Raw genomic sequence first — 19,878 nt, forward strand, 5'->3', positions numbered from 1 at the left:
GTAAACCTAAAAATAAATGGTATGAGGGACCATAATGTAATTGGAAATACACATTTGGTTGCTTTTTTAATCCAAGACACAGGTTATAAACTTTTTTTTTTTTCCTGTGGGATGGTGGTAGTGTGTGAGTGACTCTTAAAACTAAGCTGGAAAAAAAAATACAAAGCAGTAGACTTTGTCAAATTAATACCATGCAGTCAGTGTAAATAACAGGTATAATTAGTAAATATTGAAAACTCACAATAGAAAGCCCCAGTAACTCATAGTAAACCTTTAAATGCCTGTGGCAAAGTGAATTTAAGTTCTTACTTGCACTGACAAAATAGTCCACTGAATAAAGACCATGGACATGAATAGGATCTTTGGGTAGTAAAACTAAGATAGAAAAAGGTCTTTTAATCCAAAATCATTCCAGCAAGTGATTTATCTTTCCATCAGCAGAGAAACTGAGAGGTTGCTCGTTTCTGCTTTAGGACTGGTCCCCTGGGTCCCCTTGTGCATGGACCAGCACACAGGAAGGGGGAGTTGACTATGAAGATGAGACCGTAGCAATGTGATACATTATATTTTTAAAACCACTGTGACTTCCCAAGCTGGAGAAACTCACTCCAGACCCAGTTCAGGGCCAGCTATCCTAACCCAGTCCCCAATCCACTCTCTATTCTGCTCAGATGTACCCAGACTGACTTTGAGGGCTTCCTTGCCCTCCAGCTCTCCCGTTAGGATCAACCAAGGGGCAGCAGTGGGGGATGGAGGGCTGAGGGGGAGGCAGGGTGCGTGTCCTTCAGGCCTCCTCCCTGTGGGTCTCTGCCAGTTAGCTACATCCCTCAACGAGAGGCCATGCTCCTCTCAGACGACCTTTGCCTACTCGGCTTCTTTCTTGTTCTGGCTTCTGTAACCATTCTCTACCTCCTCGCTACCCCTGGGGTCTTGCATTATCCCCTGCAATTTCTGTACCTTCCGCCCACAACTGTTTACGTGGTGTTCTTATCTCCTCAAATTACCCAGTTTAAATGTACCATCTGTCTCCTGCCTGGACTCTGACTAAAATGCCTCCCAAAGTCCAATTCCTTTTTCTAGCTGATCGTTGGGACCATCTATCTGTGTCTCCCCTTTATTTGTCCATATAATTGAGAAATATGTTTTCAAGTGAAAAACATCTGGGAATAAAGTTGCTGAACTGATTCCTTTTTCAAACTAACCTCTGATGCGGGGAGCTCCTTCGAGTTGTAGAAGATTCTCATGCCATTGGGGTGGCATCCAACCCAAAGGTCCCCTGTCACAGGATCCACGGATATGTTATCCACGAGGGTGTTAAGAACCACGGACTTCCAGTTTTAAAACATGGAGAGAACGAAAGACAGAAAGTGAAAAATAATTTGAGAGACAATAGAGCTGTATGTCCAAGAAAACTATTATCTTGCCCTTGGTCACCACACCGGGGTTCCAAGGACACAAGAACTCTGCCTATTTCAATAGCACTCAGGGAATTCCATCCATATTAGTGTTTCATCAGTTTCTAGGACAGATGAGGAAGCAGGAAGATACAGAAAACTAAGAAGGACTATTAAAACTAGATGACATCATGAGCACTAACATCTTCCCCTGAACCTAAAACTGAAGGGGGAAAAAAAAAGTTGTAAGCGCAGCATAAAACAGTTCATTTCTAAAACAGCATGTGCAACAGATATTTTTATAAGCATTCAGGAAACAACCAGGAAATGCAGATTTGTTTCTGATGAGAATGTCAATGAAATGGACGTTCCACTTTAGTGGCTAATTGTAGGCTGTGCAGCCAGAGGGCAAATGATCACCCTGGTCAACTGTTTGTGTTGGAGTTTGGAAGAAGTTTCTTCTCTCGTTTCCCGATGTTATTCAACTCCCTGTTCCTCTGCTGTTTATTTTCTAAATATAAGTTGCAAGCATGTGATGACTGCACAGATTGCTGTCGAGGCTTTGGACTAGGATCATAAATAATAGCAATGATTCTTAATTCCACCATTCATCATCTTGGCTGCCTTCTACTGGGAAAAAATCACATCTATTTGTTTTCCCTCTCACTCTCGGTTGGAGAAGCAATATCCACCGTGTACCTCACACAGGGGCCAGCGTATCTCAGCGTCCAGAGACCCCGTAATAACTGGCAGTGAGTCATTGCACAGGCCAGAGCGTGGGCGGGCAGCTGCAGGGAGCCAGTGTGGCCTTGTGCTCCCTACTCAAAATGAGAGCCATCCTCACAAGTCCCTGAGGGACTAGTGGGCTCCGGCACTGTGGCAGAGTCTCCTTTTCACCTTCACGCAAAGCCATCGCTCATTTAAACCCTGGAAACAGACGAGGCTGGCCAACGGAGGCGGCTGAGCCAGCGTGCTCTGGCAAAGAGCAGCTCCAGGCCTTCTCCATCCGCCAAGCCCCATCTATCAATGTCAGTCTACTCTCGTATGTTACTTTCCTTAAGCAAAGGAAATGTGTGTCTTGGGGTTCTCCCATTATCTCTGGAAGGGGCAATAGCCAATAGGTGTTTATAGCAATTACCACCATTCCATGGCAGATAAAAGCCTGTGGAGGTGGGAGTCGGAGGTGGGGGAAGAGGAGGTGAGAGCGGAAGAAGGTCACAGAAGGCTGGGGTCCCCTTCATTCAATACACAACCCCTGAGCTCCTACCACGTGTCCTGCAAGCAGCTCAGCACCTGGGGAGAATGGAGGAAGCCCAGACTGCTCCTGCCAAGGGCATGCTGACGGCCCAGTAGGGAGCCGCTGCTGGGCTTCTGCCTTGCAAATCTATAAATCCTAGCAATACCAACTCACCACCGTGCGCGCACACACTACATTTTATGCCTCCACAAAGCCAACTGGGAAATTGTGTATTTCTTTCTCAAGGAAAACTAATAAATTATTCTTTTGGGGAAAGAATTGTATCCCCTGTTAACAAATATCCCTATTTTAAAAGAATTACAACTCATTGAAGTGAGATTAATCTATTAGCTGAGTTAAATTTTAGGGGTGGGAGGGCATTACTTTTAAATAATTAAATATTGGTGGCAAAATAAGTATAAAATGAAATTTGTCATTTTAACCACTTTTAAGTATACAATGCAGTGGCATTAAGTGCATTCACCATGTTATACAACCATCACCACTATCCATTTCTAGAACCTTTAATCATCCCAGACAGAAGCTGTGCCCAGTAAGTCCTCATTCCTCTCTCCCCCAGTCCCTAGTAACCTTTATTCCACTTTCCAGCTGTGAATTTGCCTAATCTAGGTACCTCATACAAGTGAGATCCCATATTTCTCCTTCTGTATCTAGCTTACTGTTCTTTCATTTAGCATAGTATCTTCAGGCTCATCCATGTTGTAGCACGCATTAGAACTTCATTCTTTTTTAAGGCTGAATAATAGTTCATTATATGTAGATAGCCTCCTGTGACAGGACAGAAACCCATCCAAATGTCACTGACAATTCTAAGACTGCTCCCAGTTGGTTTATCAAGTTTCTTAGCATCCCGGGTAATAATTAACTGGCTTAATTAATATGACTCTTCAAAAGGAAGAATGACATTTCAATTGCAGTGGTAGTCTCAGCTGAGTTATTGCAGGAGACAGGTTTGATCTGTTGCCAAACGTGGAAGGCAAACCCGAAGTAAGCCCCGCCCTCAATCTCGCCTTGGTGAGAGCCGGGCCTTTATCATTATGGGTTGAATGTCTATGAAATGCGGTTCTCCTCTTATGAAATTCTGTAACTTTCAGTTGACAGAAGTACGTGTTGCTATAACCACGGTTTATTTTTATTCCCTTAGCCAATATGAGTGTGTGAAATTTCATTTTACTTCAGCTAATACCAAAGTATACAGGCCAATGGTTTTTAATGTCAAACATAATGTGACATTTGATGTTGTTTCAAGGTAATTTTCTCCGAGTGAAGCCCTTTGTGACAGTTCCTCGGATGTGCTGACGGGAACAGTCACAGATCCTGGTGACAGGCTCACGCTGTGGCCAGCCATGGCAGGAGAGCGATGTCTTGTTTTTCAGGGCAGGGACAATGTTCATAATGCTCCACTTTGCTCTTACTTCCTCTTTCCTCTCTTTTATATTTTTACCTCTTTTGACCCAAATCTTCAAAACAAATCAGAATTGGTGGAGATAAGAAGATAAACCCCGAAACACCCCCAGCCCCTTCATACCACCAGATGATAGGAACTCTTCCCGGAACAAATTGAAGGAAATAAAACCTGTCCCATAGAGCTTACACCCTCGTGGGAGAGGATAAATAAAATGTATATATTATAGTATGAACGCTGAAAGGAAAATAAGATCGTAATAGAGATACAGAGTGTGTGTGTGTGTGTGTGTAGAGGGGGAGTAGTTGCAAGTGTAGATTAGGTATCCAGGGTGGGCAAAATGAGGTGATATTTTAGTAAATTCTGAGAGGATATGAAGGAGAGAACCATGGCGATTTGGGGGCAGATCACAGAGTGTCGCAGCCGGAGGTGGGGCCATGCCAGGGAAGCTTCAGGAGGATGCGGGCAGCTGAGACTGAGCAGAAGAACAAGGGCTGGAGACAGCGCAGCGGAGTGATAGGACGCAGGGGCGCGCAGCGGCCGGGGCTGGTACTTCGGCTTCATAAATATTGTGAAGAGCTCTGTCATATTAAGTACCAGTTGCAGCTACTTCTTGGCCACAATACAGAGGAACAGAAGCAAGGAGAGAGGAAGTAAGAAAGAGAGGGAGGGAGTAAAGAAAGAGAAGGAAAGAAGGGAGAAAGGAAGAAAAGGGAGTTTAGGGAGGGAAGGAAGGAGGGAGGAAGATAGTCTAGGAACCCAACGCCAAGATTAAAATTCACTAGATTAGAAGGAATCAGAGTTTTGCAGGTAAGATGTGTGGTCAGCTGCTTCCCACTCCACAGCTGAGTCAAAGTGAACAGCAACACAGAAAGAAATGCTGATGGCTCTTAATAAAGGAGTGAAAAATTGGTTCTCACCCACTCCAATTAAACAATCCTTTTTTCCTCAATTTAATTTCACAAATCAATTAGAATCTAATTATCACTCTGCAAACTTATTGTGTTAATACATCTTACCTTCAATAAAGTTAAAGTCCAATTATCGTGCTTTTCATACACATGAATCTTGTGAGCCAGAGTCTCAGCTACATAGACATACCTTCAAAGGAGAAAGAGCTACATCAAAGCGCTTAAAGTGATGCAATTCAAAAGGTGCCGGGCAGTTGTGATGACTGTTCGTGGAGAAGAACTTGGCTTAGAGACTGGAAAATGGAACCCATCTCAAAGCAGCCAAATTCTGAAAGAACTAATGAGCTTAACAGTACACACAGGAGGAACTTGAATCCTAGTAAGTTTTTTTGTTTTTGTTTTTGTTTTTGTATTTTTCTGAAGCTGGAAACGGGGAGAGACAGTCAGACAGACTCCCGCATGCACCTTACCAGGATCCACCCGGCATGCCCACCAAGGGCGATGCTCTGCCCCTCTGGGGCGTCACTCTGTTGCGACCAGAGCCACTGGAGGCCAAGGAGCCATCCCCAGTGCCCGGGCCATCTTTGCTCCAATGGAGCCTCGGCTGCAGGAGGGGAAGAGAGAGACAGAGAGGAAGGAGAGGGAGAGGGGTGGAGAAGCAGATGGGCGCTTCTCCTGTGTGCCCTGGCCGGAATCGAACCAGGACTTCTGCACGCCAGGCCGACGCTCTACCACTGAGCCAACCGGCCAGGGCCTGGTAAGTATTTCTAAGGTTAGAATCCTAGCTGGTCCTGATCAGTAGGGAAAGACTTAGCCCTAAACACCAGCTTTTACATCTGAGAAATAAAGTGTTACACTGCTTCCCTTACTTTATTGATACAGTGGTGAGCCCCGGGCTCTGCGTGTCAGAGGATAGTGGGTTCTCTCAGACATGTTGCAGGGAAGCCCTTTCACAAACAGCTCCTTGTTTTAGGTCAGAGAGCGAAAAGACAAGATGCTTATCCTGGATCTGCAAGAAGTCTTCCTCCCCTCCTACCCCTAGCCTAGTCCTGACCCTGTGCGTTTCGTATTTTGCGCACCTGCAACGCCACACCTACCATCGAGACCTGAGATCAGTCTAAGCACAATCAGCTCAGAACAAAAAGAGAAATGACTGCTTGATTATCTGCTATTTTTGAAGACCAGTAGATCATATGAATAATTGCAAGCTGTCCAGGTTGCTTTCTCTAACTATGGTACTAACCCTCAGAAATTCATGGTGATGCAAAATGAGGAAAGATATTGATGGATGGAGACATAGATTTTATGTACACGCTGATGCTACCCAAAGTGTGGTTACCAGACCGATGCTGATCTGTGCATTGTTTGTTTCAGGGCCACCATCAGATAATAATGTAAATCAGTTATATCACTCAGCACACTGCGTAGTCAACTTTTTCTTCCCCGTAGTAACATTTTTTTCATAAAGGAAGCAGTGCCTCAATTTACATTTAGGTGCAAGTTCTTTATCTTGTCATAAACCACCACTGGTGATATATACCTAGATGCTGTTAATCTTATTATACACTAAAAAATCTTTCCTCAAAGCAAAGCTATTTAGTAATACTAAATGATTATCATAGTATTATTTAGTAATACTATTTATCATAGCATTGTTTAATAATAGTAAACGATTATCACAGTACTATTTAATAGTACTAAATGTTTATTACAGTATTGTTTAGCAATATTAAACAATTATCACAGTAATATTTCATAATATTAAATATTTATTCACCCTTCTGAAAACTACTTTCCCCCTCAAAAAAAATTTGAAAGTATATCTTCACAAAATAGGAAATTTTTATCTGATAAATTTTACCTCCTGAAAAATTGAGATATTTCACATTTTTCTTTATTTCCTCATACTAGGATAACAGTTAAAATGTATCACATTAGTTAGAAAAGGAACATGTTCAAAATATATCTACTGAAAATAGGGGGAAATGCACGACATTTTAAAGTTTCCGTACTTGCCGTCAGGTGAAACGTTGATTCCGTTAGCTACATCTAATTCGTCTGCCACCACTTCCACTTCATTTGGACTATAGTAAACAACATCTGACAACTCTAAACCCAAATATATCAACCAGTGTCTCCAGAAGGGGTTTTCAAGATAGTGATTGTTAGTGGCATAAAAGTGCTCAGGTCCCACAGCAACGATATCATTCATGCTGCAATTCAAACACAGACATATGATATATACAGATGGCGATGTTGTACATTACAGCATTATACATTAGCATTCTTTAATTTCTATTCCTAAAGTCAAGATGTGGGATGGGAGACTTCACCCTACTGCAATGACAGAGAATTAAAATGAAATCAGTCCCACCTATACAGTCCTCAAAGAGCATAACTACTCTAAGAAACCCTAAGAGGTGATTACAATGTAATATAAAAAGTTCTATTTATTGTATCATAAATAGTGCTATAGTGTGTGTGTGTGTGTGTGTGTGTGTGTGTGTGTGTGTGTGTACAAAATTCAGTAGACATTAAATTAGGCCAGGACTACATTATCAGGGCAAAAATAGGATATAATTATTGTCATATAACTCTTACTCTCATAGAGAACAGTCTAAGATGTGATCAAGCAATGGAAAAAACACTGGCGATATTGTGATTGCATTACTATTATTACTTTAGGGGAAATCAATCATTTCACGTGGCAGGGCCTCAGTTTTCCTTATTTGTAAAAGGAGGATGAGATGGACTGATCTCTTTCCACCTTAAAGAGCCACTTCTAGCTTTAAAGTTTCATGATTCTAAACTGAACAAGACTGTTCAGAAATAGGATGCTATGGCTTTCTTTCTTTCTGATTTTGATTCTCTCTCTGTTACTGAAAATCTAAGATATATGAGTCTATTTTTCTGCTTTAATAGGTACAACAACAAACACATAAGTGAGCCATTCTTTACTGATTGAGGTGACAGAAGTTCCCCAGGGCCATTATCTGGGAAAGAATTATCTCTGCCCTGTGTGGAAGGCATAATGGCCAGCCCATCAGCTCTGACGTTGCTCTGGGCTACTGGGCGAGTTAGGTAAGTGGACAAAGCCTCAGTTTTCTCATCTGTAAAGAGAGGTTAAGTGATTTGCCCAAAGTCATACAGCTCATTAGTATAAGACTAAGGGTCAGAATCTTAATTTGTGGACTTGTAGTGGAAATTATGAGACAATGCCTGCTGTGTGCTATGCAAGAGGCCTGTCACTCACTAAATCTTCTGTCAGTGGTAGCCACTATCACTACATGAGAAAAAAAAAGGTCTAGAAATTTAAGATTAGTCTGTACAGGCTCCAGGCATAAACCTGCAAGCTGAGAGGTTTTAGTCCCCTCTCCTTTTGAAAAGCAAATTTCCAGAATTAGTATGCTTTACAATCATTTGCTATTTTTCAAACAAAGGAACAGAGCAGAATGGGTTACAGTAGTAGTTTTAGAAATCTAATGGACTTCATGTAAATCCTGACTTCGTTAGCTCTCATCTGTGGGATCACTAAACTCTGAGCCTCAGTTTCCACTCTATACCTTGAGACACTGTGGTAAAAATAAAACTGAAATAAGAAACTCAAAGCCCTTGGCATCATGCCTACTATATAGTAAATGATCGATAATGACCATTGTGTTGTTAATAATAATAACGTGCTTCAATTAGAATAGATTAGTAATGTACGAATTAATACTATAACAACCCAACCATCAGATACAAAGCATAAAACATACATGGGTAGTCTTTGGTTTGAGATAGCACAATTTGAAGTGATTTGTGGCACTAGTGTTATTTTCTATTTTGTTTTACATTACCAAAGACTCATATTTTTGCAAGTGGCCCAGGAAAAAGATACTCCAACCCTGGGAAATCAGACAAATCTGATATTTTCCAGATTAGATGGTGAACAAATACGTTCTCACTGTTTTGTAGTGGTTCAGATCACTGGCTCCAGACTCAAGCTGCCAGGACTAAAAACCCCAGCTGTGCCATTTACTGATGGTGCTGTCTGGGGCAAGTTAAAAACGCCACACCTCAAATTTTTTAAATCTAAAATAATGTAATAATAAAACTTTAAAAAGAAGGTATTTGTAAAAACTTAATAAAATAACCTGTTTAGACTGGTTATTGCAGCACCTAGCATAGGTAGAGAGCATTAAGTTATTATTACTACCATGACTACTATTATTCTTTTCACCCAGCTTCTCCATTCTACCTACTTTTCCTCAGTTTAGATCTTGATAGTTGGCACATTCTCAGTGTCCTCATTCTCTTTCTAAAATACATTTATGGAAGGAATGCATGAATAAACTCTCCCATCCAAACCTCTTCTCTGAACTTTCACTCATTTTGGGATGCAGAAGAAGACTGGGTCATCGTTCCTAATTGACCACTGTTTGGTTGACTCATCCGGTAATTCAGTTTCTCTCTACTGTTTCTTTATCTTCAAGATCACCGGATAAGAAAGAAGAGGAAAAGGGTTCTGGTGACACTGAGCACACACTATGTGCCAGGTGCTTTGCTAAGTGCCTGCATGTAAACAGCATGTGGTTTAAAAGAAATCTAGATTTACAAATACTGAAGTAGTCGAATGGTAAGTGACTTATTCAAATAGAGTTTGGGATTCTAGAAAACTATAATGATTTGAGGATAAAAATTGTTGGGGAAGTTAGTGTCAAATTATCCTAGATCTATCATTTGCCTCATATAACAAATTCTAAGGTAAGTGTTGGATTGATGGAGATCAGGGGTCCTTGAGTGTTCCCTTTTTCCATATATTATGTTGTCAAGGAACCCAGGACGGAGCTGAGTGTTACCATGGATCCGCTGTTTCATAAATTATGTGCAACCTGACAGCAGCAGAGGTGGGCAGGAGGCTCTTAGAGGCACCAGATTTTGTTTTTGTTTTTGTTTTGTATTTTGCTGAAGCTGGAAATGGGGAGAGACAGTCAGACAGACTCCCGCATGCGCCCGACCGGGATCCACCCGGCACGCCCACCAGGGGCGACGCTCTGCCCACCAGGGGGCGATGCTCTGCCCCTCTGGGGCGTCGCTCTGCCTCAACCAGAGCCACTCTAGCGCCTGGGGCAGAGGCCAAGGAGCCATCCCCAGTGCCCGGGCCATCTTTGCTCCAGTGGAGCCCTGGCTGCGGGAGGGGAAGAGAGAGACAGAGAGGAAGGAGGAGGGGGGGGGTGGAGAAGCAAATGGGCGCTTCTCCTGTGTGCCCTGGCTGGGAATTGAACCGGGTCCCCCACACGCCAGGCCGACGCTCTACCGCTGAGCCAACCGGCCAGGGCAGAGGCACCAGATTTTGGATCTGCTCTAAGGTATGTGTTTCTAATTCATAGAAACAACTTAGATTTTATTAAAAGAAAACCCCGCATAAATAAATAACAAATAAAATAAACTCAAAATGTGGAATTCATCTACAAAACTGCTTGAATACTAAGTCTGTTCTTGAAAAAGAGCAGAGTTTTTCCTTGGTAAATGCTTGAACAAGTATTCTGAGGACAGGAGTCATAAACCAGTAACCAGCCAGCCTGAGAAATGGGGACCAAAGAGAATGAGTCTTCTCTGAGCTGCTTGGCTCCTCGAAAGTTTCTGCAGAAGAACATTTGGGGGAGTGGGTGATTATTAGAAAGGAGAGTTGAACAGCCATTATTCTTACCTCACAGCCAAAAAGAAAAACTTAAAAGTGGATTAACCACCCACCAGTGTTATAGGGAAATAGAAATAAGATAGATTTCAGTACTTAGGTAGAAGTTCATGTTTGATGGTTTTCAGATGCAAAAGCCTCTTTTCTTCTTCCTGAAATTTAAACAACTCCACAGTAGAGTGAGCATCTGGATGGTTCACCACCAGCAGGTACACGGTGTTATCTGAAAAGAGATTAGAAACAAAAATTGAAATGTTAACTGAGCTCTCAGCTGTCAGAACTGTCTCCAAAAAGCAATTTCAACCCACCTCCAACTAGTACTTAGGGTGTCAAGCAGATGGAATATTGTCATCTCTTTGTAGAGAAAAGTATTTGTGATTGTTCCAAAGAGAAATGGCTAAAGGAGAAACCAGTGACAGTCTCTTAAAAACTCCAATCTCCACAGAGGGAGAAATATCCTCAAATTAAGAATGAGCAGCTCTTGATGCTGAAACTCTATAAAGCTTGTTAAGCTATCTTTTCATTGCAGATGGTCTCTGCGTGAGATGTAGAGTTGAGATAAAAGAGATGAGAAATATTACTATGAGAAGGTGTGTTCAGGTACAATTAACACAGTGTAAAATAAATCAATTCTATGAAAAGAACATGTGAGAGAGAGTATCAAGGGGAGGCCCTTTCTGTGAGTCAGTATGACTTTGGAACATGAAAGAGACCAGTCTCAGTGGTCAAGAAGGTGGCAAGTAGAGTTAGATTATAGTCTTTGCCTTAAGAATCAGTGAGTCCATGGAAACTTTTGACATGAGCAAATCGGTGTTTAAAGGAAAACAATGCAAAGTTTAGTAAGCTGAACTGAACAGATTTGAGCTGAGAAGCTATCCAGGAGGCTCTTCATTCATAACAAGGACTTAACTTACTTTAGTTGGTGTTGAGTGATACAGTGGGAAGATAAAGTGGAAAAGAAAGGATGAAGAGTAATGACGTTTCTTTCATGGGTAATGTTGGTAGTATTTTTAAAATAAGGTACTTTAGTCATCTTAAGTATATTAACATTCTCAAGCATTTAAATAGTTATAATGTATTTAATTAATATAAAAGGGGTAAGTTTAAAATGCAAAATAAGAATATGCATGATTATACATGGATGAAAAGGAATATGTATGCATTATCTTTTTTTTGTTTTTTTTTTTTCTTTTAAAATGGGTTTTATTTCTAAGAAACATTCAATATTGTTACCTTTATCTGTGAATGTGCTGATCCCATGAGGGTTAAATGAAGACACATTGAATTTATTTGCAGTGATCTCCAATTCTAACACCGTTGGATCTTCGCTATTCAGGTCCATCAAAAGTATTTTTCCAGGCTTCTCGGATTCAAAGGAGTTTAGTCCAGGATATTTTAACCCCTTAGAAATAATGGAGAAAAGACCGGGAACATTACAAATGCTGATGGAGGTGGTCAATGGCCTGTGGGTTCACTCTGCCTGCTTCATGCAGCAAGGCCTCATGGGAGTCTCTTGGCTGGCCTGTGCAATAGGCCCACAGGGGGCCTCTGGGAGCCACTGGCTCCATCAGAGGACCCCACACACTCACAGACACGGACACATCACAAGAAACAAAGCCATGTGAGTTCCATATTATAGCTACCAACCCATGAGAAAGATAAAAAATGGAAGAGCAGATGCAAGGGGCATTTACTAATGAGGTTTAACAATATAAGCAAGGAATATGAAGAGAACACTGTTTATGGTTTTTAGACTGTCCCTTGGAAGGCTCCTTGCAAGCATCTCAGGGACATAGGTTTAGGGGAAGACTAGTGAGCCAGGAAACAACTTCTTAGCCTTCAATTAGAAAAACAGAGCTCTTGTTTTAGACATTGGGGCCCTATATCAGATTTTGCTTAAATATGTAAAAATGTTTGCAAGAGGCTGTTGTAGAAGATGACTAGTCCTCATTCTTCATAAGAGAAAACAACTAAATAAATGACAGTTGGCAGCATAGGGTTTTCAATGGCTGGATGACTTATATACTGTATTCTATTAACTCTGTCATCCTGGACTAGACTGGCAACACTTTTGTTTAGAGCTATCTCACTACCACAGTGATTTGTATGCATGAGAGTTTCCACAAACATGATGAATTTTTTCTTCAAAGTTGGGAAATTAGCCTGACCAGGCGGTGGCGCAGTGGATAGAGCATTGGACTAGGATGCAGAGGACCCAGGTTTGAGACCTGACTTGAGCGCGGGCTCATCTGTTTTGAGCAAAAGCTCACCAACTTGGACCCAAGGTTGCTGGCTTGAGCAAGGGGTTACTCGGTCTGCTGAAGGCCTGCGGTCAAGGCACATATGAGAAAGCAATCAATGAATAGCTAAGGTGTTGCAACGAAAAACTGATGATTGATGCTTCTCATCTCTCTCTGTTCCTGTGTCTGTCCCTGTCTATTCCTCTCTCTGACTCTCTCTCTCTGTCCCTGTAAAAAAAAAAAAAAGTTGGGAAATTATGGAATACCCTATCAGCAATTTTAAATTAAAGGACTTATTCTGAAAAGTATAAAAATGGTAAAAATCTAAATGACATGTGAAGGTTTATAGAAGTACACTAAATTCCCCTGACCTGTGGTAACACAGTGGATAAAAAGCGTTGACCTGAAACGCTGAGGTTGCCACTTCAAACCCTGGGCTTGCTCCGTCAAGGCACCTGTGAGAAGCAACTACTACTATGAGTTTATACTTCCTTCTTCTCCCTTTTTATCTCTCTCCTCTCTTTAGAAATCAATCAATAAATGGGAATGGGAAGCTATTCTCAAACTCATGAGGCTCACAAATAGTTATGATAGAAGATAAGGTCATGTAAAAGTTCAATGTGAACAGAGAAATACAAATATGTATGAAGTGCATACTGTCATACTCATAACACCAGTGTGAATGCATGTAAGTGCATGTACAGTTTGTTTTTTGAAGTATGTAACAGCTCTTTTTATTTGAAGGTGGACATGGGTATTTAAGAAGGCTTAAATGAAAGACTTAAGCTACTGGTTCTAGAAAATAGTCTAGTGAAAGGAAACACTTACAGAGCTAATAAAAGCCAGTCCATTAGAAAGTACCTCCAAGTCTTCAGAGCCATTTTCTGCCAAGAAAGAGAAGAGACAGCACAGACTGTTTCACACTACTGCAAGAAGTATATACTTCATATATACGATATATATAGAACTTGAAAATGGGGTTACATATTGAGATCTCTTTGATACGTTCAGAATAATTTATTCCTTCATTTATTTTCCCAATTGACTAATGTGATTATATAAACATTAAAAGGCATTAATATAAAGTATAATTTAAATGTACAATTTAACTGTAACTAAAAATTAAAATTGATGGACTGGAACTTTTTTTCTTAAAGTCTGAAATCTCATATAAAGTTTATGGAAATTCAAAAAAATGTATAAAAGGTACAAGAGTTTGAAAATAAGTTGCTGTTTTTTAAAGACACAGAGTAAACTTCCAATACATATTGATTTTTAATAGTTCCAAGTCAAATAAACTCCTTGTAAATCACATTGGAATATAAGCTAAGTCTAACCACTTCAGTTAAAGTGGGAATACATTTTATATGCAGAGTATGCATTTTCTATTAATTATAAACATCAGTAAAATATCACCAAGTTAGTTATAAATATGTGTGAATTTTTAAAGTTTTAATCAGTATAAAAACAAATGAGATCTTTTAGTTTTATAGTAACACTCTTAGTGGAGCTGTTTGTCTTTTAAATATCTAGTGATATTTAATATCAATATTATGTTTGTTCTCTAAAATAAAATTGGAATATAAGATATCTAACCAAGCTTATTCATGCGAAGTGAGTAAGTCATCTGTTCTATAGCCTTTCTAACCTTAGACAACTAAGATAAATAATTCTAATAAAAACAAAGAAACAAACAAAAACATGCACAACAACACAAGCATGGATCTCAAAGAAGTCACCCTCAAATAACACAGCTGGAAACTATGGGGGAATGACGTCACAGTGATGGCGCGGTAGGAAGCGATACCGAAAATCTCCCCATAAACTCAACAAGTACTTCAACCAGAAACAGAAAAACCTATCCTTGGAGCCTTCAGATGCTTCACAACACACCCGAAGGTAGGATCAAGCGAAAGATTGGCTAAATATATGGTCAAACTCCGGGGGAAATAAGGAGTAAGAAATGCTCCGCCTTCCTCTCTAATCCAAACAGGATGGCTTTCACTGAGAACTGAGAATATAGAAACTAAGGCAGGTGTAGGGAGTGAATAGTTCCAGGCTGCGGTACAGCCAAATCAGGCTGTGGCACGGAGATCCAAGCCGTGGAAAAACCTGGGCAATTCAAGCTAACACGCGCGCCAAACCCAGACAAAGAAAGACAAGTGGGGCAGCCACTTTCCGCATCTCCTGGTTGGCGTGGTTAGTGGGCAAAAGATTCCTACGAACACTTCAGGGGTGGGCGCCGCCCGTGCTAACCCACAGAGAAGCAAAGTCAGAGGCCTCTGTGTGGGCAAAAAGCAGCATCTCCTAGGAGCCCCAGCGCCCTGAGGGGACCGGGCACGGGGAGGGAGCTGGAGCCAACTCCAACGGCGGAACTTTTCTGTGCGGGAGGAGGGCTTTCGCGGAGCGAGAGGCGTCCCGTGTGAACCTCATAATCTGGTCAGTGCGCACGCACGCAAAGTGGGCAGGAGATTCCTCCGAACTCCTCAGAGGTGGGCGCCCGTGTTTTTCCCACAGAGGAGCAGGTCTGTGAGCGGGCCAGGAGCGGAATCTCAGGCAGCCCTAGCCCTTTGGGAAAGCCGCACGAGGATAGAGCGAAAGCCAATTCCAAAGCTCGATCTTTTCCGTGTGGGTAGGGATTTCACTCGAAGTGTGACCTGTCTGGCTAGAGATTCCTCCGAACGCCTCAGGAGTGGGCACTCGAGTTATCCCACAGAGGGGCAGAGCCAGAGATCTTTGAGTGAGAGGAAGCCACGCCTGATTATGCTGGCAGGTCTGACTGACTGAGCCTTACTCAGAGCCCTGTGCTGAGTGGGAACAGAGTGGGGAGTTGCCAGCTCTTTGAGACTCTTACTATCCAGGCAGAGGCAGCAGCAACCCCATAACTGGATTATCAGGCTTCTAATTGTGGAAGGAAAGACTAGGAGAGAGGCTCCAGGAACACTCTCACAGTGAGAGATCCTCTCTGTTGGAGCCTATAAACACTAATGAACCTTGGCTGCCAACGAGACTGAAGCCCAATACATGACATTGCCATAGAGAATTATCAACTGCAAACCTCTTCCAGAGCGTGCCACAGGGGCAGAACCCGGGGTACAAAGTCACCGACCAGAAAGACAGAAAAGAAAAAGCAAGACGACAACCTCTCAAAATCAAGAATAATCTGCAGATTTTATAACCTATCCCATCTTATTATATTTGTTTGTCTGTGTCTCTTTTCTTCATTCTTGATTTTTTTTTCTACTCCAATTTGGTCATTTAATTCTCTCTCAGTCTTACTCTCGCCTCTCTTTGAACTACACTACCCATAAGTGTTACATCTCACATTATCTTTTCTTTCCTCCTCCTTTCTCTCTTTGAGGGTTGCAATCCAAAACCCCTAACTCTCTCTTTCTCTCTCCTCCTTTTTCTTTTTTCTTCTTTAAGTGGTTCCATCTTTTCTCTCTCTCTCTCTCTTTTCTCCCTCTATATTAGTCTCTTCCTCTCTCCTTTACGTCTTCTCTCATTCAAACTTCAATAACGAACAAATTATCTGGGACTCAAACTTAAGTTTGTGGCATTTTGGAGGGTTTTTACTTCACCTTTTTAACACATTAGCAGTGCTCCCATCCCTGGCTCTCCATTTTATCTAGTTCTTGTTCCACTAAATACAATAGTAATTTTTTAATTTTCCACCCTTTTTTCCTGTTTCCCTCTTATTCCTCTCATCATATCTCTGAGTAAGCCAACACCTAAAAGCAAAACATTTTATTCTTGACCCAAATTTTTTCCTAATTTGATTTTTGTGGGTCTATACTGCTCCCCCCTTTTTTATATATAAATATTTTTTTCTTGTATTTTTTTTTCTTTTTTTTTTTCCTTTACCCCTATATTACTTCTCCCCAATTCAGGCCCTCCACTACAGGTATTGTTTGTTCTATTTAGTACAATATAATTCACAGTTCATCACAAGATTTTCTCAAAAAAGAGGGGAGAGGAGAGGAGAGGAAAAAAGGAGGGGAAGGAATTATTCCCTTTTTTTCCCCTCAAATTTTTATCTTATTTTATTTTTCTTTATTTAATGATTAATTTTTTTAAAAAAACGTGCAATTTTTTATTTTTATTTTTATTTTTTTATCCTTTTATTCTTTATAAAATCTCATTAATACTATCAAGAAAATCACCCTCAGATGCCATTAAAGAAGAGAAAATGGAATATCATGGATACAAAAGATAGAGAGGTAACACAGAGAGATGAGGAAAAATCTATGGAGAAAAAATTTAAGATATTGGCAACCTTGGAGTTAAACGACAGAGAATTTAAAATAGAAATTCTAAAAATACTCAGAGATATACAAGAAAACACAGAAAGGCAATTTAGGGAGCTCAGAAAACAACTCGATGAACACAAAGAGTATATCTCCAAGGAAATTGAAACTATAAAAACAAATCAAACAGAGATGAAAAACTCAATTCATGAGCTGAAAAATGAGGTAACAAGCTTAGCTAATAGAACAGGCCAGATAGAAGAGAGGATCAGTGAAATAGAAGACAAGCAACTTGAGGCTCAACAAAGAGAAGAAGAAAGAGATTCAAAAATTAAAAAAAATGAAATAGCCCTACAGGAATTATCTGACTCCATCAAAAAAGAATAACATAAGAATAATAGGTATATCAGAGGGAGAAGAGAGAGAAAATGGAATGGAGAGCATACTCAAACAAATAATAGATGAGAACTTCCCAAGCCTCTGGAAAGAACTAAAACCTCAAATTCTAGAAGCAAACAGAACTCCAAGTTTTCTTAACCCCAACAAACCTACTTCAAGGCACATCATAATAAAATTGGCACAAACCAACTGCAAAGAAAAAATTCTCAAGGCAGCCAGGGAAAAGAAGAATACAACATATAAAGGAAGGCCCATTAGATTATCATCAGATTTCTCAACAGAAACTCTACAAGCTAGAAGAGAGTGGACCCCAATATTTAAAGTCTTGAAAGAGAGGAACTTTCAGCCACGAATACTATACCCATCAAAGCTAACCTTCAAATATGAAGGAGAAATAAAAACATTCACAGATACAGAAAAGATGAGAGAATTTATCACCAGAAAACCCCCACTCCAGGAAATACTAAAGGGGGTTCTCCAATCAGATACAAAGAATAAAAAAACAACAACAACAAAGCCACAAGTAAAAGCTCCAAGAAGAACATAACAAAACCAACTTTAAACTGTGACAACAATAAGAAAGGGGGGGAGAGGATGAAGATTAACAGTAGCAAAGGGCGATGGAGGGCAAAAGTACTCACAAAATAGTGCACTACAATGAACAGGGTAGGAACCCTTTTCATTACTTAATGGTAACCACCATTGAAAAAACCACCACAGAAGCACATGATTTAAAAAAGATAGCAATAGAGGAAAGATGTATGGAACACAACCAAATAAAAACAAAAGATAGAAAAACGAAAGAGAAGAATCAAACAAGGCACAAAACTAACAGAAAGCAATCTATAAAATGGCAATGAGGAACTCACAAGTGTCAATAATTACACTAAATGTAAACGGATTAAACTCACCAATAAAAAGGCACAGAGTAGCCGAATGGATCAAAAAAGAAAATCCAACTGTATGCTGCCTACAAGAAACTCATCTAAGTAACAAGGATAAAAACAAATTCAAAGTGAAAGGCTGGAAAACAATACTCCAAGCAAATAACATCCAAAAAAAAGCAGGTGTAGCAATACTCATATCGGATAATGCTGACTACAAGACAGGAAAAGTACTCAGAGACAAAAATGGCCATTTCATAATGGCTAAGGGGACACTGAATCAAGAAGACATAACAATTCTTAATATATATGCACCAAACCAAGGAGCACCAAAATATATAAGACAGCTACTTATTGACCTTAAAACAAAAACTGACAAAAATACAATCATACTTGGAGACCTCAATACACCGCTGACGGCTCTAGATCGGTCATCCAAACAGAGAATCAACAAAGACATAGTGGCCTTAAACAAAACACTAGAGCACCTGGATATGATAGACATCTACAGGACATTTCATCCCAAAGTGACTGAATATACATTTTTCTCCAGTGTACATGGATCATTCTCAAGAATTGACCATATGCTGGGACACAAAAACACCATCAGCAAATTCAGAAAAATTGAAGTTGTACCAAGCATATTTTCTGATCATAAAGCCTTGAAACTAGAATTCAACAGCAAAAAAGAGGGAAAAAATCCCACAAAAATGTGGAAACTAAACAACATACTTTTAAAGAATGAATGGGTCAAAGAAGAAATAAGTGCAGAGATCAAAAGATATATACAGACAAATGAAAATGATAATACGACATATCAGAATCTATGGGATGCAGCAAAAGCAGTGATAAGAGGGAAGTTCATATCACTTCAGGCATATATGAACAAACAAGAGAGAGCCCAAGTGAACCACTTAACTTCACACCTTAAGGAACTAGAAAATGAAGAACAAAGACAACCCAAAACCAGGCGAAGAAAGGAGATAATAAAAATCAGAGCAGAAATAAATGAAATAGAGAACAGAAAAACTATAGAAAAAATTAATAAAACAAGGAGCTGGTTCTTTGAAAAGATCAACAAAATTGACAAACCCTTGGCAAGACTTACCAAGGAAAAAAGAGAAAGAACTCATATAAACAAAATCCAAAATGAAAGAGGAGAAATCACCACGGACATCGTAGATATACAAAGAATTATTGTAGAATACTATGAAAAACTTTATGCCACTAAATTCAACAACCTAGAAGAAATGGATAAATTCCTAGAACAATACAACCTTCCTAGACTGAGTCAAGAAGAAGCAGAAAGCCTAAACAGACCTATTAGTAGAGAAGAAATAGAAAAAACCATTAAAAACCTCCCCAAAAATAAAAGTCCAGGCCCAGACGGCTATACCAGCAAATTTTATCAAACCTTCAAAGAAGACTTGGTTCCTATTCTACAGAGAGTCTTCCAAAAA

The 19,878-nt window shown here is 40.2% G+C and overlaps 1 protein-coding gene across 1 annotated transcript in view; it reads right to left on the bottom strand.

Annotated features, from left to right (window-relative positions):
- Positions 1–19,878, bottom strand: part of PON1 (paraoxonase 1) — a 32,574-nt gene that overhangs the window by 2,649 nt on the left and 10,047 nt on the right. The window contains exons 3-8 of the mRNA XM_066239756.1: positions 13,717–13,772; positions 11,882–12,050; positions 10,745–10,871; positions 6,981–7,181; positions 5,077–5,158; positions 1,203–1,328 (exon numbers count right to left, since the gene is read on the bottom strand). Of these exons, the coding sequence (XP_066095853.1) occupies positions 1,203–1,328; positions 5,077–5,158; positions 6,981–7,181; positions 10,745–10,871; positions 11,882–12,050; positions 13,717–13,772 (761 nt within the window). The remainder of the gene's footprint in view (positions 1–1,202; positions 1,329–5,076; positions 5,159–6,980; positions 7,182–10,744; positions 10,872–11,881; positions 12,051–13,716; positions 13,773–19,878) is intronic.

The sequence above is a fragment of the Saccopteryx bilineata genome, chromosome 7, assembly GCF_036850765.1.
Source record: "Saccopteryx bilineata isolate mSacBil1 chromosome 7, mSacBil1_pri_phased_curated, whole genome shotgun sequence".
In the NCBI taxonomy this organism is placed as follows: Eukaryota; Metazoa; Chordata; class Mammalia; order Chiroptera; family Emballonuridae; genus Saccopteryx; species Saccopteryx bilineata.